The sequence below is a fragment of the Haliotis asinina genome, chromosome 1 (genome assembly GCF_037392515.1).
Source record: "Haliotis asinina isolate JCU_RB_2024 chromosome 1, JCU_Hal_asi_v2, whole genome shotgun sequence".
NCBI lineage: Eukaryota > Metazoa > Mollusca > Gastropoda > Lepetellida > Haliotidae > Haliotis > Haliotis asinina.
In genome coordinates, this window is record NC_090280.1 from 42011525 (window position 1) to 42037236 (window position 25712).

The 25712-nt window shown below is 43.2% G+C and overlaps 1 protein-coding gene across 2 annotated transcripts; it reads left to right on the top strand.

Annotated features, from left to right (window-relative positions):
- Nucleotides 1-600: 600 nt before the first annotated feature.
- LOC137279023 (BAG family molecular chaperone regulator 1-like) lies at nt 601-25712 on the top strand. 2 transcript variants are annotated; one of them, XM_067811511.1, is made up of 7 exons: nt 606-651; nt 3156-3191; nt 6518-6652; nt 7268-7350; nt 9536-9649; nt 24569-24739; nt 25396-25712. In XM_067811511.1, exons 1-7 carry the CDS (start codon nt 606-608, stop codon nt 25459-25461), a joined length of 651 nt encoding a protein of 216 aa, XP_067667612.1. In that variant the 3' UTR covers nt 25462-25712. The 2 variants fall into 2 exon arrangements, with proteins under 2 accessions (XP_067667619.1, XP_067667612.1); XM_067811518.1 differs by lacking the exon at nt 3156-3191 and having other exon boundaries at nt 601-651.

The window sequence follows — 25712 nt, forward strand, 5'->3', positions numbered from 1 at the left end:
TGTCATCAGTTCACCATTGATAGCGACCATTCTGTGACCACTAGACTACTAGTATCTGGTCCAGGCTCGCCACAGTATCGCTTAAACAACAAACAAACTACATTGTATGTTCTTGGGCCGATGTGATCTCTTTTTGATCGGAAGTAATGGTAAACAGTTCGGTGGGTAAGTAAAATCAGACGCAGGCAGTGGGTTTCACCGCTGCAAGTGAAGGTATAGGTATCTATTTTCCTTCCAACACAAACAGGTAACAGAACTGAAGAGAAGTGGTACATTCATACTTCCTTCGTATGCTGATACTCTCGTCTGATCAGAGACAGCTGTCTGTGGTTTAATGTTTAGACGACTGCGATTGCAATAACTTTTGGCAAAGTGGGTTTCAGTTATGTGTTGGCGCTGAATGGATGATCGAGTTGGTATCCCACTATAACGACAATTAGATATAGTTAATTACTACTAAAGTCGATACCACGGTTAATCGTTTGAGTCAAACCCAATCAAATCTGTAAAGGTGCACCCTATATTGTGTTTGATAGAATGTCCATTAAAAATGACATGTGGATTCCTTTACGACAACCGAAAACGTAACTGTCCATAGATTCAAGATGGCGGCGGACGGAGTTGACTGTTTGAAGTTGCAGTTGGTACATGGTAAGTTTTACCAAACATTGACTTTGATCGATTGTGATTCTATCCAGATATGTCAGAGGACATTCGGTTTAGGTGTTCCTTTCTCAGATTTGTGCAATACGACAATTCATTCAAACGTGGTTTTGGTTTGAGTGAATTCACGATTCGATTATCAATAATGCCAGTTCGATACTGAAGAAAATATGGCATTTTGTAAGCTGATGATGAATGACTGGTATTCTTGTGTTTGTTCAAAGATTTGTTACATTGTTACACAAGATGTTGAGGGGATGTCACTGCTTGTCGTTTCGTATAAAAGATGAAAATCTCCAAGTTCAAGAGAAAATCCGCCTTTCAATAAGACCCTAAAGAGGTTCATACTGTTATTGCTGCAATGTATAAAGTTTAAACATTGTCGCATATTAGTTAAAGGTCACATGCAACGTAAAACACAACTCTGCAGATTCTGATACCTTTCGGTATGCACTTACCGAAACAAATCATCAAAAATGCCAATTCACCCTATAAATTTGAAAAAAACTTGATGGAAAAAAGTCCGTGAAATCTGAATTCAACCGATTCACTAATTTTCCCGCAGAACTGGGCCAAAAAGTGGTTTCAACAGCTTTGCTGTGCTGCGCTCACAATACATGCGCAGTGAATAGGTTAGCGGATCTTGAAACAGTATGCATGACCGGAGTATGAGGTTGTGAGCAGTAGTCTAACCTTGGATGTGTACACAAACAAGTAAATAATCTACTCGTTACATATAAAAACTTGTTGATTGTGGTAAGCACCCTCTGTCACAGAGAATGCTCATTGCCTGGTTTATTGACACCTATATATCTGCCTGCCTGTCTGCTAAAGACAGTATGCAATACACAGCTTCAATCATTGACCACATGCAGTTTGAACTTAACACCTATCAGGTTATACGCCATAAACAAAATAAATTGATTTATGACTCGTGCACCCAAGTCCTGTCTCTCCCACATTATGTAATTAGGCAGATATGATACTTGTACACATGACATGTTTTTATGTCTGTGGATTGCACACAAACTACATCCATTTTTCTCGGGTGACTGGATCTGACGGAAACTGGTGCAAACTCTTGTCAGTTTCAACTCCTGTTTTGTACTTGGACGAATGACAGTTCCCAGCCACGCAGTAGTTCACCATCTCTACTGAGATGATTTTTGATTGGATTGAACGTAAATTCAGAGAACTTGTTTTTACAAAACCCAACATCTCTAAATACATTCTTTATGGATAACAACTTCCTCTAGTGTATATGATTTTGTTTGACAACGGTATATGAAATCATACTGAAAAGATGCATCAAGTACAATAAAAGAAGTTGTTATCCATAAAGAGTCTTACTTTCTTGTGACTTGCCATTCTTCTAAAATGCCCATCAAACATGTTATCTTTCTGTACACACAATGAGCTCTCAGTGTGTCGGCAAATGAACCAGCCAATCGGAAGTCGTTGTTACACTTGAGTGCACAGCCACCCACTATGACTGGGTGCGACCTGCGAGGGCTTCATTTTGAGGGAAGTAAGCCCAAGTACAAAATACTGCACTTTTGAATCGCGATCGTACACTTACTAATTTGTTTATTTGTTTTTTTACAAGCAGCAAGGTATATTATATGTCATGAATAAGTGATAATTCTGTTTTAATTATGTTCGATTTTTTGGTTGCATGTGACCTTTAAGCAAGTATTACTGTCTGTTTGGTTCAAGAGGGGACTAATGAATTGTAATCTAACTTGAAAACTGAAGTAAAAACGTTAAATGCTCAATAAAACGCTGATCATATTAAAAAAAATCAAGCTTTAATAGACTGATTAAAATATTGACACAGTTCAAAGTTTGTAATGTTAGGAGGGAGATCTTAAGAGAGAGGGACAGCCTGGTGTTTGAGAAGCATGCGCAGACGTCCCAACAAGGTTATTGATTCATTAACCTGTGTTGTGCCATCTCCATACTTTCTTACACTCTGTTCCATTTCCTGACTAAATGGGGCGGTACACATACAGAATACCAAATACCTACCAGCCATATTGTTTAGGGACACGTAACCCTAACCCTAACAGTAACCCTATAACTTACCGTAACCCTAACCCTAACAGTAACCCTATAACTTACCGTAACCCTAACCCTAACAGTAACCCTATAACTTACCGTAACCCTAACTCTAATCAAAAGGAAACTTGTTTGCTTTTGAAGATGGCAGAAGGTAACCAGTATTCTGTAATCTCACTGAGGGGGTTATGCTGAGTTGCACATTAAGTGTATACCGACCATGTGTCACCCCTTGTTGTGAAACGTGAAAAGAGAACATTGTCGCATTGTAGTTTCCTTTACATGTGTTTTTAGGATCAATCATGAAATGTCAGAAACTGATACTCTAAATTTTCATTAAACCGTATGCAAAGATGTATTCAAGAGACACATTGAATAATGTTATGATAATTATTATTATTACCCTCATCTGTCATGTCTGTGATTGTCTCCAGGTCCAGACAGACAGGATCTCTATGTACCGATTCCAGGTAAATCACGTAGTGCTGTGTCATATATTCTGTCTTGTAGATCATGTAGACTCTCTCTTGAATTTTCACCCGTTGTTGGGTAAAACAGCCTTAGTGCTTCGATTGCTAGTGTTTGGGAACTAGCACTAAGATCGTTTTGCTCTGCTACATACTGATTTGCACCACTTTCACTTTTTGTAGATCAATTTGCTTACAGGTATATGCTAATGTGTGGTATGTACTATAGGGATTCATCAAGATCTTCTCAGAGGCAAGTGTAAATATGTTAAAGGCCTAGTCTTATGTTGAAAATGACAGTAAAATGCTGTATTTAAATTGATGATGTCTGGAACAAGTAGAAAGGGGAGAATTCACAAAACTAAAGAAAGTCAAATTCTGGAAGGCTATTAGGATTTTCGTCTCATTTTGGGTTCCAAGTTGACTTTGTTTGCAATTCTAGATAAATTACTGTACACATATACTGGTGATGCTTATAATTACATGAATCTGTATTATATGTACATGATATAGACATGTGTCATTTGAATGCTTATGCTTTGAAAGTGAACCCTCTTGGACGTGTTTACCATTTTCATCATGTCTTGTATTGTATATGAAGTGTTTGGCAAAACTGAGGTAATGATTACTGGAAAAACATGATTTATGCAGATATGGAAAGATGATAAATTGATACAGAAATACCATTACTAATGTTTCTTTATGGCTCTGTTTCTACTAGTCTAGAAGGAGAACTGTCATTAAATTCAGTTTTTCTTTCGTCCTCACATGCCTCAACACTTTTCTAGCTAGTGGACTGTTGTCTATTTCAGAGTCTGCATTGTCTGCACATACCTAATGAGTTATCAGTTGATAAAGCTTTTGATTGGTAGTGGGTTATTTGTGTATTGTTACTGCCATCTAAGTAAAGTTCACCTCAGTACTTTTCATTACACTCCACTACTGAGTCTAACAAAACCTTATGGGAGGTTGTGTCAGGTAACCTTTGAGATTGACCAATCAGGACAGAGCTTACCAAATCGCGAAAGTGGACATTCACATGTACCTTTTGAACTTTTTATCTCGAAAAGGTTCGTACCCGAACGATTCCGAATGCTATTTAGCATACGAACGCTTCCAGGTGATGCACACAGGGCATGTTACAACCATGACAACAGTGAGTAAACAATCGCTGAAAATAGTGTCTTTGGCAATATTCAAGGATGTTATCTTGTGGAAATTTTAGCTAATGGTAACCATGTCAACAGAAACCCTAAAGCATATATACTGCAGGTCAAATAACTGTGTTATATGCTGATTTTTATTTGTGGAGAGGTCTCTGTCAGTGACCTGAATATTTTGTAAGTCCCTTCGATCCCTAAGTAGTAACCTTTGTCTGATTGGTTAAATCTATTTAACCATCTTGCTATCGATTGGATGGTCATTGGTTGCTCAGAGGTTACCTGATGCGACCTTCTGCTAGGGTTTGTTAGACTCGGACTCAGTGGTGTGAGTGTAATGAATATCACTGAGACTGAGTTTACTTAGACTGATTGTTACTGTGTATCATATTCATTATCTTTAAGACCAGGGTACTCCCTCACTGGTATCTCAATGGTACCTTTACATCCTTTGATCTGAATCATGTACAGTATATCAACAATTATCTTACCTCACACATAAATGTCGCTTTCTGATTGGCTGAGTGCTCTTCTATGTTTTTTCAATGTAGTGCAATGCATTGCAGTGCCAATGGAAAGTCATTCGGTACTTCTTTGTGGTACTTCTTTCGAACAACTTTAATTCATGCATGATGTATAGAAATTATTGATGTTTTGCGAATTCAAGCCAATGAAAGGGAGATAACTCTAAATCTGTTTTTCTTGTGTTTTGTGTAAAATCTAGTGATGGCTAGGAAGAGATTTGCCTCAAATTCCAACAAATAAATTTGGACGAAACATTCAAATTTAGTCCATGTGAATACTAAGAAGAGACATTTTCACCGTGGTGACTTTAATAAGTCAATACCTGCAGGACAAACAGCAAGATGAAAGATTCGAATCATTTTATCCACACTGGTTTGCTGAAGTGTACCATCCGATACCCTTGCTGAAAACAGATCCAAATTAACATTGATGTGTTCGGTAAGATAAATACGTTGTTCACTGGTCCCTCAGGGCCCATGAGTTGATGTACCCTCAATGTTTGTTTATGTACCCTGCATCTGAAGGAGCCAAGAAATGGGAGGCTATGGAGTACTTTACTGTAGGAGCCTGTACATGGGGATGGCAACGGCTATGCATCATCATGTCGGTTACCAAGGGGGCAGACAAGAAGTAGTGACGTCATTCAAAAAGTGTACTACAGAACAAAATACTTCCGCAACCTCTTTTTAAACTGTTCGACATACAAATAATATAAAATTCGTGACCGTCCTATGTGATCTGACTGAGTGAAAGGGCACTCATTTCATACAATTTGTACATAATGAGACCTTGTGTAGTATTCTCTATTACCTTGTTTACCAGCAGATGACTGAGTAAGGAATGTTACCAGTCACTATTACCATGGCGACTGTTGCTAACGTTACTGTTCGGAGCAGCAAACATGTAATTGTAATAGTTATAGCTTTGACACGGTCAGAATGGGGTTTGACATATTTTAGTAGAGTATCAGCTAGGGCTGCTTGAAAAATCAATAGTCAGTGGGAATAATTATTAATGATTATCAATAGGAAAATTGTCCTAATATCTGACATATTGACTTATACTGACTTATACTAACTGTTAATTGAAACGTACAATACACATAGTTAACTCATTATTCATCAGGCACTGGTAAATCACAATGTCTAAATTATATTCAGAATGCTATATTCATTTGTGATCCATGCATGTACACGACAAATGTGTCACGACTTATCAGTGATGTGGACATTGTGAAATATGGTGATTTCTTTCAGACTATTTTGGCTCAAGGTTATTGCTTTAAAATGTATTGATAATTGATTGATATTTAGTGGATGGTTATTGATCTCTATGAGCTTCAGCCATAGAAAATCATAGTACATCTGGTTAATCAAGGTAGCAGTGCTTTTAATTCCCATGTTATACCATTGATAGCCTACTTGTTCCAGCCAATAATTGTTTTGGTTTTTGCTTGGGTCTTTTTTGCTTCACACATTGTGCCCCTTTGGAGAATTGAACCCAAGTCTTCAATGGGAAGCTTTAACATTAAGGCTACTAGACCATTTATAGAAGCTAAATCAGATCTTAGTTCTTATTACCAGTAAACAGAGATCTGATTACAACCTACAGCGGGGCAAGCCACTGCATCAGGTCTGTTTGCAGGTCCAAGGAAGCATGAGCTTGGGATGTGTCTACCACAGGAAGAGGCCGGTGATGTTCTCACTGTCAGACACCTCACTGAGGCTGTTGCTGATCTCACCGAAATCCCACAGGCAAATCAAAGGCTCATCTTTAAAGGTAAGACAAAGCAATGCTCACTGTCAGTGTCAGATACCTCAGTGAGGCTGTTGCTGACCTCACCAAAATCCGACAGGCAGATCAAAGGCCCATCTTTAAAAGATAAGAAAAAGTAATGCTCACTGTCAGACACACCTCACTTAGGCTGTTGCTGATCTCACCGAAATCCCACAGGCAGGTCAAAAGCTCATCCTTATAGGTAAGACAGAGCAATGCTCGCTGTCAATGTGACTTTGAGCTCTGCCATGGTATCAGCAGCCATTTTGAAAACAGTTTTTGCAGGTGACAGTGACCATGCAGTGATGACAGGAAGATCTGATGAAACCTAATCCAGTTACTCTGATTTTTATGGAAAAACTATACTGAACATCATGGTATTCAAAAGTCCAATGTAGTTCAAACATCATAAACTTTAACAAGTGAAATATAATGGTGCACCATCAAATCTAACTTTTGTAAGTTATATGTAACTCATGCAAGTCATGATTTGTTGAGTTCTTTAAAAGTATTCACTTGTTAATAACAGTAGGAACAGTAATTCCTTATATGTCAGTGATGAACATGCCTGAATTTGTCTGTAGAGTAATATATGTTTGTTACATTTATAACAAACAGGACGTTCACTAACAAAGCTGGATGAAAGTTTAACATCACTTGGTGTGAAACAAGGCTCAAAGATAATGCTGCTGGGCAAAAAGGTACATACAATTAATTTATTATATTTTTAACTTACCTTACCATAGGTCTTATGCATATTACCTCAAGCTCCGCTTAATAGAGATCTTTGCTTCACCATTTTCTAGAATGGCTACCTCATGTATCGACATATGTACAGGAGCGAGACGTGACGTGATCTCTCCTGCTGCTCACACATGGTCTGTCCAAAAAATTCTCATTTACTTCAAGCGTCTTGTTAGTCAAACATTTTTTCTTTCTCTAAGTTGTTACCTTCTGACACTTTCTCACTTTAAAAGTTGTGTTTGTGTCTGGTAGGTACGTTTTTTGATACCCTTTTTTCTTTTATGTGTGGGTGAAGACAAAAATATGTTTACTTCACCGACCTGGCTACCTCGTGTCTCTCACTTCGGTGCAGGCGTGTTTCCCGCATCATTAGTATCCCTTCACTTGGCTTATGTAGTCTCTTATGTCTTTTTCACCATAATGTCCTTGCTTGCTAGTGTGTTTGCTGTTTTATATCCTAATTTCTGTTTGTTTTCACGCTCTTCTTGGTACAATGGGGACATCCATTTTGGCTGTTGACTCTCAGTTGTCCCACATGCTTTGGCATGCTCATTTCTTCTGAAGGGGTGTTTTCCATTTTTCGGTAGAGTTTCTAGCTGTTGGTGTTCACATATTTTTTTTGTTTCCCTTTTTTCATGTGTTGCAGTATCTTGTACACTCCACTCAGCATTGCCTTCCCCGAACTCAAAGCATTTCTTGTTACTAAGAGGAAACGTTTTACTCAGCGCAAGAGAAAGATGATGTCCCCAGTCAGCGGCACAACTCTCGTACTGTGTCCTGGGATGATTCGTTACGTTTGTTACTTTTCTCTGGCTTATAATGAGGAGATGCCTGATGAGACTTATGATGGGAGTACTTAACTTCTCCCCTCCGTGGTTTACAGTTGGATCACGGACAGGTTGCTGGATTGCCTGTCACCTTCTTCAGGTACTGACCACCCGAGAGCCATCAGTTTTCCCCAGAGTAGCTTTTTGCTTTTGCGGCCAGACCACCTCAAGGCTGTGGTCTAGGTTGGTATTTAAACAACTTGGAGCTACAAGCAGTCATTTTAGCAATATAACACTGGGCGCCTCTGCTGAGAAACACCAGACTCCTGATAGCATCCAAAAATTCCATGGTGATGTGGTTGATTCGCAGCCAAGGAACTACCAGATCCAGTAAAAGATTTCTGTTAGCCAGTATTCTTGACGCAACAGCATTATGACAAGAGCTTGACACATTCCATGGTGCCGGAACGTTCTAGCAGTCATGCTTTCACAACCAGGCAAACCATCACCGACGCAGTGGATGCTGCATCTAGAAGCCTTCCACCTGCTTTGTCACAATCCCGTCCATCCTCTGATTGCCTATTTGTGACCAGATTCAGCAATCAGCTCTCGTTGTACATGTCTCCTATTCAATATCCGGAGGCGTGGGCAGTCGATGCCATGTCCTTGTTCTGTTTCACAGCAGTGATAGCAAAGGTCAAACAGACGGAGGGGATTCATCTGCTTTTGGTCGTGTCTTGGTATCCAACCAGGATTTGGTTTCCAGATCTGTGCTGCCTCACCGACAGAAATTTGCAACATTTTAGATATTTAAATACTTACTTATCATAGGGCAAAAACTCCCTCCTCCCCTCTCTTGACTCTTCAAACCTGTTCAGTAAAAGTGAATTGTGTGGATAGTCTGTGCTTGCGTAGGAGGGGCGATCACGTCACCTCTGTTCCTGTACATTCCTCAATACATGAGGTAGCCATTATAGGGAATGGCAAATCAATGACTGTATGATCTCTTTTAAGTGGAGATTGAGGTAATATGCATAGACCTATGATAAGGTAAGTATTTAAATATCTAAAATATTTAGATTTTAATAATTATCAGCTTCTGCATCTGAACAAGAAACATTGCTATGTACTTGTGAATACACTGTCACAGATATGACATGTTGCATTTGACCATTTTCTAAATGACATTGTGTATTCATAGCTCTCTGCTATGGGAGCCATGGCAATTTACACTTGTCAGAGGGGTACACAAAGTCTGTGTACTATCAGCTATCCAACATACTGACAATGAGGGTGTCTCAGGAACCACATTTTGCCAGATCAGTGTTTATTTGTATGCAAATTATCTGCTCTCTTCCTGTTTTCACGGTAACAGCCTGAGTCAGTGGATGTGGTAGATGAACAGAAGTTGAAGAAAGCTGAGGCAGAACTGGAAAGGCTGTCTAAAACCCTCAGTGACATCACACATGAGCTTGATGGGATAAATAAGGTGAGATATCATTCCAGCTGGATGGTATGGATAAGGTGAGATATCATACCAGCTGGATGGTATGGATAAGGTGAGATATCATACCAGCTGGATGGTATGGATAAGGTGAGATATCATACCAGCTGGATGGTATGGATAAGGTGAGATATCAAAGGTAGCAGCTATGAATGATACTGTGTTCCAGGTGAATGGTATATGTAAGGTGAGTTATATTAGTGTATAGTATGAACAGAGTAAATGGTACCACATACCGGCTGGATGGTATAGATAAGGTGAGATATCATACCAGTGTATGGTATGAACAGAGTAAATGGTACCACATACCGGCTGGATGGTATGGATAAGCTCAGATATCATACCAGTGTATAGTATGAACAGAGTAAATGGTACCACATACCGGCTGGATGGTATGGATAAGGTGAGATATCATACCAGTGTATAGTATGAACAGAGTAAATGGTACCACATACCGGCTGGATGGTATGGATAAGGTGAGATATCATACCAGTGTATAGTATGAACAGAGTAAATGGTACCACATACCGGCTGGATGGTATAGAGAAGGTGAGATATCATACCAGAGTAGTATATACAATGGGGGTTCTGGACCACTTTTTAAAAAAGTCTCTACAAAGCCTTATTTACTAAATAAGGCTTTGGTTGGGACCTTAGCTCTTGCTACTATTACCCCTACTACTTAACGTGTGTTGGAGGTAACACTGTGCCGTACGGTACGATCAATAATTCTTCTCTTACAAACCTCCTACCCGGCCCATCCCTCAAGTAGTATAAGTTAGGTTCGTCGGCTTTCATATCCACTTTATCTATGTTGTAAGTTTTGACTGACCATATAGGATCGGTGGCTCGCTTACGGCTATCACCCTCGTGTTCCCCCGGCTGGTATAGATACCTCACTAGGGCCCTATCTGGTATCTGTTTCTCCTTCCCACGCAATGGAGCGGCCGACTCTGCAACTATTGATTTTAGTTTGATAGCGTCTGTCGGTTTCTTACCGGTGAGACGGGTGACTTCATGGTTGATTGCCGACACCACCTTGGGTAACCTCGTGACCCATTCAGTCGATCGTTTTCCAGGGGTGGCCATCTCCCTAGCATACTGATGGCCGAACAAGCGCTCAGCCAAAGTCCTATTAAATCTCTCAACTATGGCTTGGCTGCGATGGGCTCCGGCCGTGCCACGCCTGACCTTTGTATCGTGTTTGGCTAGCAGTTGTTTGGCTAGGCACCCATGAACTCCCGTCCAGGGTCAACTTGCAGCTCTGTTGGCCACGTCAGAGGACTGCGTTTGTATATGCGTTCGAATCCTCTGGCTACCTGGGCCGAATCTTTCGTGGTCAAGGGTTCGGCTTCCTTGTAACGACTGGCTACGTCCACTACGGTTAAGGCATACTTGTACCTCTTGTCGTGGGGTAGGAACAGTAGGTCTGCCTGGTGAACGCTATTAGGTATGTTAATACCGAACCTCCTTCTAGGCACGTAGCGTGGTGCCGGTAAATAGATCTGCCACAGGGCTTGTTTTTCAAGCCACGCTTTGGCTTCCTCCGGGGGTACTCGCGCTATTTTAGCTAGCTTATCTACTGCGCTAGCTCCTTTCCAGTACCCACGCGGGCTGTAGTAAATAGCCTCAAATTTTTTCATGTCCATACGCGTATGTGTTTATCCCATCAATAGCTATCCAACGTTTCGTGTCCATAGGCGACAGGGACGTCTTGTTTATAGTAAGTCCGTATATCTTATGTCCATCACTTCTAAGTGTGTTCATTTTATGCCTAAAGGTACGGGTCTTGAACAGGGCTTCCTTGAATCTGGCGTGTTTGATGTGTTGTTTCACCACATACTTCTTAACCCCCTTAGCCTTCCGGATCTCACTATTGTCGGTTTTCAGTATGGAGTACATCTTAGGTCTCAAACCTATGTACTCGGCTATGGGCGTGCCAGCACACTCGTCCTTCATCTTACCTAGGACCTTTTTATTTACCGTACTGTGTATGGCATGGGTCTTAGGGTAGTCGCTGGTGTCGTATAAATCGAGGTGTTTTTTCATGTCCTCGTACACGTCCTCGGTTCGAATTTCTAACAGCAGGGAATCCGTGTCAGTGTACAGCACTTCACACCTGTCGCCGTACTGTTTCTTGAGCTCGTTGTAGTAAAAGTCGTACATCAGGTGTTTGGATAAATCGAGGATGCTCATCCCCACGTAAACAGGCCGGTTGAATTTTATGTGGCTTTTCTTCATGTGTAGGGCAACCAGGTTGTCTGTGAATATCTTACTACGGTTGAATGCCGGACTGGCTATCAATCTCCTGAGCTTGTCTTCCTCACTCGACCGAACCAGCTTCACGGTCACGCGTTTCCTCAAGTTCTCCATAGTCTTACCAAACACCGAGTTGTTCATGAGCTTGTAGAGATTTTTCTCAAAATCACTGGTGGCTTTTTTTCGTAGGTCTGTGTTCATTCTGATGTAGGGCTCCATCCATGGGCTCTGGTCGAACATGAGCACCCTGTGTATTTTGGTCAGCCTCATACCCAACGACAGGTACAGCTGTAGGTTGCGATAGTGAACGATGTACTTGGTCTTATTCATTAAGTTAGGCACGAGTTTTTCAACGTCTGTCACACGCCCACCTAACAAGTTATGTTGGTACTCAGACATCCAGTCTGGGTTAACCCTCATACGTTCGGGGGCCAGGGGGTAGCTGTTGTGTGATGTGTGTAATTCCTTGGTATACTCTAAGTCAACCTCGAGGATATACCCTTTGTTCGAATCTGGTGCAGCCCCCATAACATCAACGTGGGGTACCCATTCGAATCCCCCTGTAGGTAGATACTGGCTCATGGCCCAGCCGTACAGGTTGTTTGCGTCGAGGTAGAGAATGTGATTGGTTGGCTTGTTAGGATCGTAACCTTTCACGTATTGATTATTTGCTTTCGCGTATCGTTTGGATGCCATGGAAATCCCACCTCGCAAGCCTTTCTCAATGAATAGGTGCATGTCGTAATCTGTGAGCAATTCCAAATTAACTCCGGTCTTTTTAAGCAAGGCGTCCCACGACAGACCTGGGCTGGTGTAATACCATGCGGGGTCGAGTTTATACTGCTTGAAACACGTCCGCCTAAACGTCTCAAACACGTCGGCTAACAGCAGTACATCTGTCCTCAAGTACAGGTCGTGATAATCACCCAGGTTCTTACAACCCAGTTTATTCCATACGTTAGTCGCGTGCGAGTAATCATCTCGTGAGACGGACGCCTCATTCAGCTTGCTATAAAAGCAGTCAATAGGGGGTAGTCTGGTCTCGGTGAACTTGACCCAACTATCCATGTACTCATAGGGGTACACACCCTTCCTCATAAGCAGGGGTCTAGTCTTGGCGTCTGTGTATCGATCGGTGATAAGGAAGGTATTGTTGGCCTTGACCAGACTGTCGAGTGACGACAGGAGGAACTGAAACGAGTCAATGAACCTAAGTCCGTTTAAGCTGAAGGAGATGTATCTCTCCATGTTGTTGGGGATGCACGTTATATTACCATCGATTTTCGCGATGGCCTGCATGATCAAGTGTGAGTCGTACCCTCTCAAGTTGTGAAAGACAACGGGGATGTTTATTGTCTTAGGGTTGATTTTAAGCTTGAGGTTGCACGCGCTGTGAACAGCGCCTCTATACTTACCAGTTATGTGGCAGTGATCTCTCACCGAATCACCGTTAAGTGGTGAGTCACACACGTGACAGTTAGTGCTACTAGCGTGAGCTAGCCTGTCGACTCGGGTCATACGCATGGGAGCGATTTTATACAATGCATTCCTAATAATTTTTTCTTCCTCCTGCAAACACTTTAGAAACCTTTCAGCCGCGTCAGGGCCCCTATACACTACCGGAGCTTTCGTTTCCCCGTCACAACGGACGACAATGTATCCAAACCCACAGGCTTTATGCTCTTGTGTTTTGTGGGTGAAGCTACCACTGGGGGAATCCCCACCCACAACCAAGGCTTCGAAGTCGGCGTATATGATATAAGGCACAGACATTTGGTTCTTGTGGTTACCGAATTTTAGGATATTATCACCTTCCTTAGGCATGTCGACTCGTATGGCCGTCTGCCCCACACCTTGGCAATCCTCCCGGTGGGATTCTAATAAATCAGCTCGTGTGAAGCCATGTAGGCATCGTTCACAGAAGTGGGTCTTTCCTCTGTGTGCCGATTGGTCATACAACAGCCTGCTAAAGTGTTTTATCCATGTGTAGTGATACTTGTCACCTCGCTGGATCATGAATATATTGATAACTTGGCGATCCTTTACCCCGCTGACCCTGTGTACTATTGTTGTGTTACCTTCGTGCCCAAAGATATTTATAGCCAGATTATTCTGTTTTTCTACTTTAGTGATCTGGGATATGGGAGTGGGTTCATCTATACCATCCCAGTTGAGCCCATCGTCTTGGGGATAGCTAGAAAGCCTATCTGAATGAGTGTCAGCTGGAAATAAGGCTGACCTGATAGCTAACCTCAGGCAATCGTTTCCTCTATTCTTAACGTTTACTATGGCATGTTTGTTCCTATAGTAGGGAGGCAAGGCTAGGTATGACCCGCCTCTGAACGGCACGTAGTTAGCTATGTCTAGATAGACATTATCGATTTTATCTACAGCCCACCCGGACCCCAAGTGTGTGTAGCGTTCTAGGTATTCTCGTATCTGCTGAAAACTGGCATCGATTGATGTGTCAATGGTCTCTGTATGTGTGACGACCTCTTGTTTACCTCGGAAGTAAGGCTGAACATACTCAGTGGTCCCTGTGGGCCCCCCAACCTGCTTATCGAGCGACATTTTCACTGTGATCTGAAACTTGATACTTCCTAGGTTATTTAGTTCCTGGTTGACCTTATCAGCTATCAGAGGCTTGATATCTGTAATGTCTATGTTTCTATCAACGTGCATGCGCCAACCTCTCAAATAGTTGCCTACAGCGCGCTCAGTGCGCACGAACTGTAGGTCAATAGCTCTATTCTGTCGTAATAATTCTAAAAGTTGTGGTTTCCTCATACGGGAATACCCGCCTAAACCCAAATCGTGTGCCTCGGCTTTCAGTTGTTTTACAGTGGGAGGTTTTGCTACGGGGGCATGTGATAACAATGCGGTTAACCCGGCTCTCCCCAGGTTTGAATAACCCGTGTATCCAAGCTGTTTTGCTTGAGCTTTTAATTGTTTTACCGTAGGGGCTTCTAAACCTAGTAATCTCAACAATGCTGACTTCCGCATTCGAGAATACCCGATCACACCTCTCTGTTTTGCGACCCGCTTCAGCTCGCGTACAGTAGTCATAGTGTTTACACCTAAGAGAACCAATGTCTAATTGGAGTCTATCTTGAGCAGTCGCCTACGTTCTTTTATGTAGCCCTTTTTATTCTCGTAGATGAGTTGATGTCTGACTACGTTCGCTCCGTGAGCTTTACATAGACAGTAGTGCCCTTTAACCCCGATACCACACACAGAACACGTGTAGTTAGGACTTCCCATATGGAAACAACAGAACCCCTGATTCCTGCATTTCCTACCACAGGCCTCGGTCTTCCCCATAAGTATGTATTCGCATCGGTATGGAGCGGGTCTCATGTTTACTTATATAGGTATTTAATTTAATTGCTTCGCAACCAACGTAGTAGCTGCTATACCCAACACTATGAAGCCCAGTTCACAATTCATTTGTCCCTTGGATGGTGTGTAGTACTGAGCGAGTGTGGGTTTATTGAGCGGTTCCAATCGTTTACCAGTTAGTAGGTAGTATTCTTTCATTGCTTCATCGACATCATTGAATGTTTGAACGGCATGGTTTTTACGATGGAGTTGTTCGTTAATAAAATCGATCCTCTGGAGGCGTTTTTTAGCGTACTCGGCCTGTGCCCTTTGTAATTTCTCAGTAGAGAGATCGTGCCGCTTCCTTTCTTCCTGTATTTCAGCCGCGTGGTCATCTTGTAGTTTCGAGAAGAGGAAATTACTCCGGGAAAATGCCAGGGCATTCACTAACGCCCCACCGGCCATCATAGCTATCGTGGCCATCCTATATTTATTTCATTATATTTTCAGGTATTATCCCTTGTTTTACTAGGATGTCTTTTGTGGCCATCGCCATACCAAGGTTCATTATGAGCATACCCATATCCTGCAGGTTGAAATCTAGCTTGATAGTTGGTTGTTTAAGCACCATTTTAGTCAACCGAGCGTACCCTACGGCTAGACTGGCGACCACTGTGGCGTGGTATGCGTCGTTGACGAACGTTTTCCCCTCAGACATTATGTATATGATATAAAATATTAAAATTATAACATGATATGCGGGTCGATAGTGGGGCTTACCTCACTGTTGGGGGGTACCACCTCACGGTGAGGGTTTCCCTCACTATATAACCACGAGATAGCCAAGGCAGCAGTTACGCCTACAGCCAACAACAGTCGGGGGTTGATAATTTTATGTTGGTTACACCACCGTTTTTTACCGGCAGCTACTCTCTTAGGATTCTTCTGCCTGGTTACTGTTGGGGGTACCCCCACTGGGGTCACTTCCCCCACTGTGGGGTGTACCCCCACTGGTTCCTGTGAAGGGGTCACCTCGGGAGGTGTTTCCCTCACCTCGGGAGGGGTCTCCTGTGCAGCATCCATCTATACTATTATTATTATTCTTTCTCTCAAATTGACAATGCTTTGCCGTGATAATCGCCGCCGTCACTGGAGCCAACAACATACCATATTTGTGGTACAGCTCGCAGCTGATAGAGCTCACGGCGTGTTCGATAAAAGGGTCTTTCTCGAGGTCCTCCCACAGGTAAAGTCGGCGCTCTGGTGGAATGGGAAGGAAGTATGACACAATACCGGTGTATATCTGGGTCATAGCCGATCCTATTGTCTTTGTCATTTCTGCTCCGAGCCGGGACTCGTATCTAGCGTACAGCTTATCGATTTCTTCGGCTGACATTTTGTGAATTTTATCCGGAGTGTAGTCTCCAAAGTAATGTTTGGCTTTGCCGCCAACAGCCAACGCCACCAGTTTCTCTCGCTTATCATCAGTGGGGGAGACCCCCACCGACAATTGTTCGAGCAATTCCTCACACTCCATCTTATAATATAACAAGTAAGATTTAGTTTTAACTATATAATACCCGATGCAGACAAAACACAGAGAAATGAAGGTTAAGTTGCACACGACAAACACTTCAAATATCATAGCTATACTTAGCATTTGCTTAGCTTTAGCTTAGCTTTGCTTAGCTTTGCTTAGCTTTGCTTAGCTTTGCTTAGCACACTCTATAAGCCACGGGTTGGTCGGTCTTGAGCACGAGCTTAGCGTGTTTAGTTTCAGCGAGCTGTTTCTTCACCCGTTCCCGTTCTAATTTGCTCATCACATCGTTCTCTCTCAAACACTCCTCGAACGAATCCCTGTCCTTGCAGTGAAATAAGGCTACCCATCGCGTCTGCTCCCTGAGGTCTTTCAACACCGAGTTGAACTTCTGCGTTAGCACCCAGACGCTGTGATTTGCATGCCGGCCGGAGAAGGCCAGGTACGATAGCATGTCTCTCTTTTTTGTTATCTCGCGATTAGCGCTGCAGTCGTCCAGTATAAACAGTGTCGGTTCCCGTAAATTTCTCGTGAAGAGCTTTCAACCAGTCCTGCAGGCGTGTTCCAGGGTCGATTTTGTGTACGTCCGGGTCCGTCATCACCCAAGGTCGCGCGTACGTTTTATTCATGCTCAGAGTAGGGCACATGATAACGATGTTATCGAACACATCCTTGTAGTAACCCTCCAACATATCCAACACGAAAACGGTCTTCCCACAGCCAGTCTGCCCGCACACTATGGCGCAGTGTGGGTCAGTGGGGAGGTCAATAGATGGCTTGCACGAATCTCCCTCCGGAATGGCTCGTAATCCTCCACGGGGACGACCAGGATACCTTTCATCGATCGCGCCGGCACGTTCAGGTTGATATTCCACACAGTGTCGCTCTTATCTCGCACGACTGATCTATGCCTCAGTACGCGATCGTACAGGATAGCCATCTTCCCAGAGTACTGGCTTCGAACCTGCCTGGCCAGCTCCGGGCTAGTGACCATGTCGAACTCCAGAGAGATGTTGTCTATGGCATAACTGGCCTCATCACCGTTCGGCGTACGCACTACTTTGCTATAGTCGTTAAACGTGAGCTCGTATTCGAGCCTATCACCCAGCGCGGCCTGGTAAAACGGCGCGTGTCCCGTGAGCAACTCGAAGTCGAGCGGCACGCAGAATCGATTCCCATATGCTCGAGCGATGGCCTTTTCACCGTCCGATAACTTGTCTTGCTGGTCTGGCGTGAAGGCATACCCTATGCGCAACCGGGTTGATTTGCTGATACCCTGGTACACATCATTGACTCGTTCTCCCTCGCTTTTCCAGAGATCCCCGTAGCAGTGAAACACGTCGCTGTCGTCGATACTCAGCACCTCGTTACCGCTGATCTTGACGGTCGTTTTCTTGATGATGGCTCGACCCATGTTCCGCACTAGCTCGCGTTTGTCGTTGTCGGAGGTCAACGTGATATTGAACGCCAGTCGAACAGTGCCTGGTACAATGAGGTCATTCTCACCAAGGTTTGGAAATCTAACCAGCAGAGTTTGATTCTGGTCTATCTTGCTGGGATTGTTGGTGATGGTCACCAACTGACGCACGGCTCTGGCTCCTAATGGCTCTCTCAATCTTCTGAAAGGATCTAATTTTCTGCCGTACATTGTTATATATAAATGAAATATATTTTTAATACTAAATAATGGATGAAGACATACCTATGAATGATATGTGGGACGATAGTGCCCAGGCATTCAATGATGACCAGGAGACTTCATTCTCGCAAGGTGGCTCACTCATGGAGGGCGCCGTCGACAATTATTACAACGCAGTTGAAAATAAATCCAAACTCAAGCCGTTGGGAAGGGACTATTCTATATCAACACTGAGCAGTCGACATGGGAGTAACTTTGTCCGCGATGAACTAGGCTTCATAGATTACGGTGGCGCGCGACCTAAGCAGTATCCTCCGAAGTTAGTTCAAAGTCTTGAAGGTATCAGGGACGCCACATCGGATCAAAACATGACTTATGATATTGAAAAGGTGTTGGCCGACTACAAGAACAAGCCCTTCCCGGGCCTCGAAATTACCTTTCGGGAACTGAAGGGGTTGGACCTGTTGATGCAAACCATTCATGGTCAGCTCTGGAAAAGCACGGCCAAAATGAGTGAGATAGACGACCACATCGCCTATGAAAAGGAAAAACTCGGTGAAACTGAGGACGAGTCTATGAAAGCCACCATCGAGGAACGAATACGTAATTTGGAAGATGAAAGGCAGACCTGGTTGGAGACAGCGTCCGGCTACAAAGAAAAGCTTCGATCCCAGACCAACCGTGTGCGGGAAACCATCAATCAAGTCCTCTACCGAGACACCACGTTAGCAGACAGGATTCGGATATTGTTCCGGGAGCAAGGGATCACCATCGCCAGCATTCTGACTGCATTGGGTTTCATCATATCAACCCTGGTGGTGTCACTGACAGGGGGTACCCCTGTGGGGCCTGCCGGCGGCGGAACCCCAAGTGGTGGTGGTGTTAAAGACTGGATAAAAAAACTCGGGGAAGGTCTTGCTAAACTGGCTGGTAAAGCCGCCGAAGCCCTTCCCGGCATCCTGGGTAGCATCGTCTCGTGGTTGTTGGGCGCTCTGGCTAAAACTGCCACGTGGCTCAGTCAAAACCTGTGGGCAGCCATCGTCGCCGTGGCGGGTCTGGTGTACGTAGCGGCTAAGAAATCTTTAACCAAATAAGTCCCAAAGCTACCCCACCAACCACCAGGGCCGTTTTACTATCAATATGCTGCTGATAGGAGGCCTGAATATGAGGGTGTGTGGGGGGTACCACCACATGAACTTTAGACTCCGGGGGTGGCGTCACTATACCCGTTTCACGTGGTGGGATGTGTGGGATATAGGGGGTGTTAATATCGGGGTTGATACCCAACTTTTGATCCTTCGTGGCTATGACTATTTTGTTGTTATAACCCACCACTTTTTTTACTGTCAGTTGCATATCACTCGGAGCCATGTACAGCCCCACGCCGAACACGTAATTGACTTTCGATCTGGCGTATTCTAACACGTTTTGGTAACGGTCGATGGCCCGCGGGAGATCAACTGGAGAATTGATAGCATCCTCAACGTTGGCAACGAACTGTTTCTGAGCGTCATAAGCAGTTCCCTTACCGAGGATGTTGGAACGCGTCATCGACTGCGCACCCAACAGCGCCCACACGTACGTTCGAATCGAGTCGTTCAACCTGACTACCCCGGCACGAGTGAATCCTTTCGACGTATCCAGCATAAACATTTTCCACCCGTCTGCGGTTGACTGCTCCACTTTCTGGATTATGAAAGCAACACCACCTTCAAAATTCATACGATCATCCCTCCATTCATTACTCGACAAAGCAAAGTCCTGCCTAAGTATACCTCGTTTCACTAAATCATCACTTGCATCTTTCACTGGTTTTGGTCCATATTTGGTAGGTTTAGGAACAATATCATCTAATACATGGAAAAAATTCTCAGTACTAAACATTTTTCGTTTCATAAAGTTTGTTAGTAAATCTTTCTTAAATGCTTTTACTGAGAGCCCATCGCTGTAAGGAATACCCAACCCGTGGTTCGGCCCCGGCAAACGCCAATCCGTCTTCGGGTTTATTTCGAATTCATTGCAAATACGTTCGTAGGCCCGTCTATCGTACGGGTTGTTTGTTGCGTCCCACGCTTTGTCCTGTGGGAGGGGGGCGCTGATCTCTTTAAGGATACGTCTGACCTGGTAGTACACGTGGAACTTGAACACAGACTGACTCAGCGGTCCACGCCGAGTGTCGGTCAATGTCACACCACACCCCGTTGTAGCGCACCACACGGCAAAGTTTAATTGATTCTGCCAGAACTGCATAGGGTTGTTGAACCAAGCGTGGACTGCCTTGCCGTTAGTCACCGAAAGCTTATACTTATCGAACACATCTAAAAGCTGGGCATTGAAATACAACCCAGGAGCAACCACGATCTTCATGGGGGAGAAATCTACGTCCAGTTCAGGGTAAAACAACATTTTAAAACTCTTATATAATGAGCATATATACTCTAACATGTACATAACACTTCCAGGAATAACGAGCGGTGAGGCCGTTCAGCTGACGCACGCGATCGATAACACGTCAGGCCAACTCGAAGTCGCACTCTGCGATATCACCTACCTACCGCAATGGACTAACATCAACGTCAGCAACAATAAGCTGTTCGTCAGTGGAACTCGCAGCCAGATAACTGACGGCTACTACAGCGTGTGCTCTCTAAACGACGAGGTCTTCAAACCCCTGGGAGCCGAACTCAAGATGAACGACTCAAACAGTACAGTGGTGTTAATCAACAACGGAAGAAACCCCTTGAGGCTCGGCCGACCATTAGCGAGGATACTCGGTATGTCTCCTGACGAGATAAAACCAACAACAACCGTCACAGGCACGAAGTTACCCGATCTAGTACCGTACCGAGAGCTGTACATTCATCTTGGTCAGGTGAGCACAACGTACAACATTCAAGGAGGTCACCCTTCCACTATACTGAGAGCAGTGCCGGTGAAAACTGAGAAATACAACGACGGTAGAACCGAGTCGTTTTCACCACGGCAGTATAAGAGATTAATCCAGGGCAACATACCTGAGCTGACAATATCGGTGTTAGATATAAATCATAATCCTGTAAATATAGGATACCTCAGCTTAACGCTTCATGTAAAATGACCAGCGCACAAGGGCCCGGAGTGAAAAAATGCGTCAATATCGGGATCTCCGACCTCGGAGACACTCGCGGTTTCGACGCTCCCGGAGTAGATGGTACATCGTACGCCTTTCAACTGAAAAACAACATTTACAAACGCGTTGAAGTCACTTCCGGTGGAGCCCTAAGTGATATAATAGATACCACAAGAGCAAAAGTCAACACTAAGTACGCCCTTGTCAACACCGGTAATAACTGGATAATATACCCATCGTTCGGGGGTAAACTGTTCGACTTAGACGATGTTGAGAGCACTACCGTCGCCCGAAACAAACCATATATGCTCGTCTTCACCGAAGATGACAAGTGGGTGTTGTTACCCGATAACGACTGGTTTCTCAATATTAGACTCGGCTCCCCCTACTTGTTCACGGATAACAAAGACAACCACCTAAACAAAGTCGTGAACAATGGAACCCTGCTCGTGGCTTACGTCCCAACTCAGAGACGTAGCGTAGTCGTCAGCCCACTCAACACTATGGCAGCCCACATGCTATCGAGTAAACCGGCCATACAAAACGTGAAATTGCAGTTGGTGTCTGAATTCGAAGGTGTGGTCAGTATACTAGAGAGTCTACCGGCAAACTCAACACTGGTCATCAAAGTCTACCTAGGGGAACCATCGGGGAATGATGTCGAGATCGTGAAGGGGATCAAACTCGGGTGGGTGAAACGACACCAGTATCAATTTTGCAACGTTTACGTGCGGGTGGGTGTTGGCTCCAACACCAGTCTGCAGGGTGTCAACGTGATCGTGGAAAACAAGATATCACTAACCAATATCTTCCTGCCTGACAACATACACTTCATGGGTATGAAGTTCACCCCTGAACTATTATCAGAAAACCAGTTCGAAATTATATCGTAATAGTATAATAATGACCAGTCATCGTCCCAACACTACGCTTAACGATCTAGGAGATACGGAGGGATTCGATCAGCCTGGTGAGGAAGACGCCTTATATATCCTGCACTTCAAAGACAACGTGTACAGACGGGTGTCGTTATCAGATTTAAAAGAGCCCAAATGGCTGATCAACTTAACACTCGCCTCACCTTATATCACATTAGGCGCAGATTTGTGGGTCTCTAAGATTAGGAACAACGGTATCTGGGTCGGGAATTTCATTCCGGAGAGTGAATTATCACCCACGATAACTACTGGTACCGAAAAAAGTAGTTTAAGGTCTAACGCAAAAAAAAATAAATTAACATTTATCAATAATACTTATGGAGATATTGTTTATAGAATATTCCCCCTTTTCACACTCATCATAGAAGTCTTTTTGTTATACAATAAAAACACCTCAAGAGTACACCAAATTTTACCTGGGGTGTCAATACACTGGTATGACGAACACATAAACAAATATTGTCGTATTGTTATACAACAGGAAACCCCCATGGGTCCTATAAACAGCTTAATAAGCCTCAGTGGGGTTTTTATTACAACAGGAAAGTCTATTAACCTCTCACCTATTACCCTGAATATTAGTCTAGAACTTGTAGACTTCAAATTCATTGATAGACTATTAACTGAAACCCAATTAAAATATCTTTCATAATATATATTATAGGATGGGTCTGTACCCAGTCGTAGAGGAAGTAGCGAAGACGCTGGAAACCATAGATGGGTTCCGCTTGAGGCAGTTATGTGATGTGAAACGCCAACTAGAACAAGACCGTGACACGCGGAAAGCACTATGTAAACAGTACCATAGAGCTTTCAATATCGTGGACGGGGCTGACACTACCCTTATGGCAACCAGCATGGGACTAGGGGCGGCAGGTGTTGGGTTGTTAGCTACCATCGTGGCTGCACCTATAGTGCTAGGTATTGAAATAACAGCTGGGGTGGCAGGGGTGTTAGGGTTGGCGCTTAAGTTAGTATCACGCAGACTGCATCGTAAGGCATTGAAACACGACGAGATCAGGGTTCTGGCCGAAGCAAAGCTCAACACAGTGAGTGAGCGTATTTCCACGGCACTCTCTGACAGTAAGATCTCAGAAGAGGAGTTTCGTTCAATCCTCTCTGAACTCAAAAAATATAACGGAATGAAACAAGATATTCGATCCAAGTCTCGTAAGTCTGCTATCAGCGAGGACGAGAAAAAAAAGTACATAGAACAGGGGATACAAAAAGCCCAGCAAGCCTTTATTATGAACACCAAAGAGATCATAGGCGGTTCACGTTAAACTGTTTCATCGATATAAACGTGACATAGGCACAGTAATTACCGCCATCTTTTTTGTAGTAGGGGTAATAGTAGCAAGAGCTAAGGGCCCAACCAACGCCTTATTTAGTAAATAAGGCTTTGTAGAGACTTTTTTTAAAAGTGGTCCAGAACCCCCATTGTATATACTACTTACCAGTGTATTGTATGAACAGGGTAAATGATATCACACACCAGCCAGATGACATCAGCAATATAAATGATACACACACAGTGAGTGGTGTAAACAGTGTAAGTGATATCACACACCAGCTGATTATTATGAGCAATGTAAGTGATGTCAAACCACAGTTGAATGTTATAAATAATATCACACAGTAGTTGGATGGTATAAACAGTGCTGTAAGACAATGCCGGTGGTTCTGACACAGAAGCAAAGGTTCCTCAAGCCCATCTAGAAATACTCATAAAATAAACAATTTGTGATGATGTGTATCATATGGGTCTAGTAATGCACATCATAATACTGACAAACTCTAACAGGAATGTTGTTTTTTTTATGAATAGACAACTTTTCTATTGTAATAGATGTGCCATTTCTGAGCAGATGCTAACACCATAACTGTTATCATACCAGCTTCTAAATGGCACTCTGAGAAACAACAAATACTGGCAAAGTTGAAAATCACAGAGAGGAACTGTTGGCTGTAAAACTTGTCTGACCAATGGTACAAAGAGAGGCTCATAGAGAAATGTCACAACTTCCTCCTGAATCATGAATGCATGAGTCTCGTAAAAGCAGACTTATGCTAGTTATGAAGCTATTATCGCAATGTGTTTTAGGGCTTCCTGGAGAAGAAGCTGCAGTCTCAAGCGCTGCAGAAGCTGGGCAAACAGATCAGAGCTATGTCCGAAGCCTTCATGAAACTACTTGAGTCACTGGACGCTCTCCGCTTTGCAGAGGACAATAAGGGGCCAAGGATTAAGAGAAAAAACATGGTTGACAGAATACAGGTGATACACCCAGGACATGCTGCTTTCTACTTAATGAAACGTTTTAGTTCATATAAAATCAGAGTTTATGTTTGAAGGGCCAATTGTCTTCCTGATACCCCTGTAAACCTGTTTGTGTGATGAAATTTTTTGGAAGCAGGTAAAAGCAGTATATGTTTTCTCACCAATATGTGATCCTATAAATTTGATTAAAGAAATAGCGTAGGGTTACCTTTCTTGATGAAAATGAAAAGAATCTCCACCAGAGGCTCCAGTAATGAACTGTGTCATCAACAAATAGAAAAAGCCAAACTATTATGTTGGTGTGGAAAATATAAGGTAACACTTCAGAATACAGGATACCTTCCTCCATTGTTGAAGCAGGCAAGTTTACTTTTGGTTAGGGTTAGAGTGGGGTTTAAGTTGAGGGTAAGGTTTAGGGTAACATAGCACAAAACAATATGGTTGGTACATATTCTGTAGGTGTACCAAATGTAATTGTATAATTGATTGTATAATTGATTGTATAGTTGCTCAGTGGCATATCCATATTCCAGAGGTTCAGATTTGTGAATTGAGATGGTAAAGAAATGAAGCCAGGTCATCATGCATTGATCTAATCTTGGATTCCAACATGTTTGGTACAGAATAAAATAGTGGATTTTTTCTCTTTTCAGAAATATCTGGATCGTTGCGACCTATTGGCTGAAGGTGTAAAAGATATTCTACAGGGGCCTTCATGAGTTGAAGTTATTTTGTTATTCAAATATTAGGCAAGGTTGTTGAATTTTTGTTATTTTCCTTTTAATCAGTGCAACTGTACTTCATATGGATCTTCCTCTTTACATGGTTTAACATCCTGCTCTCAAATTTGTATAATTTTTTAATACCAAAAAGTGCCCTGTTCAATTTTTTGCATTTAAATTTTCATTATGTATTTTTAGATATTAGAGAAGAGGTTTTCTGAATGAGATCTTGGTTATTCTGTGAAAAC

Bases quoted from the DNA above. Each gene is read 5' to 3' on its own strand.
- LOC137279023 (XM_067811511.1), top strand. From the start codon at position 606: ATGGCGGCGGACGGAGTTGACTGTTTGAAGTTGCAGTTGGTACATG. The intron at 652-3,155 runs GTAAGTTTTACC...GATTGTCTCCAG, and splicing joins GAAGTTGCAGTTGGTACATG to GTCCAGACAGACAGGATCTC. The intron at 9,650-24,568 runs GTGAGATATCAT...AATGTGTTTTAG, and splicing joins AGCTTGATGGGATAAATAAG to GGCTTCCTGGAGAAGAAGCT.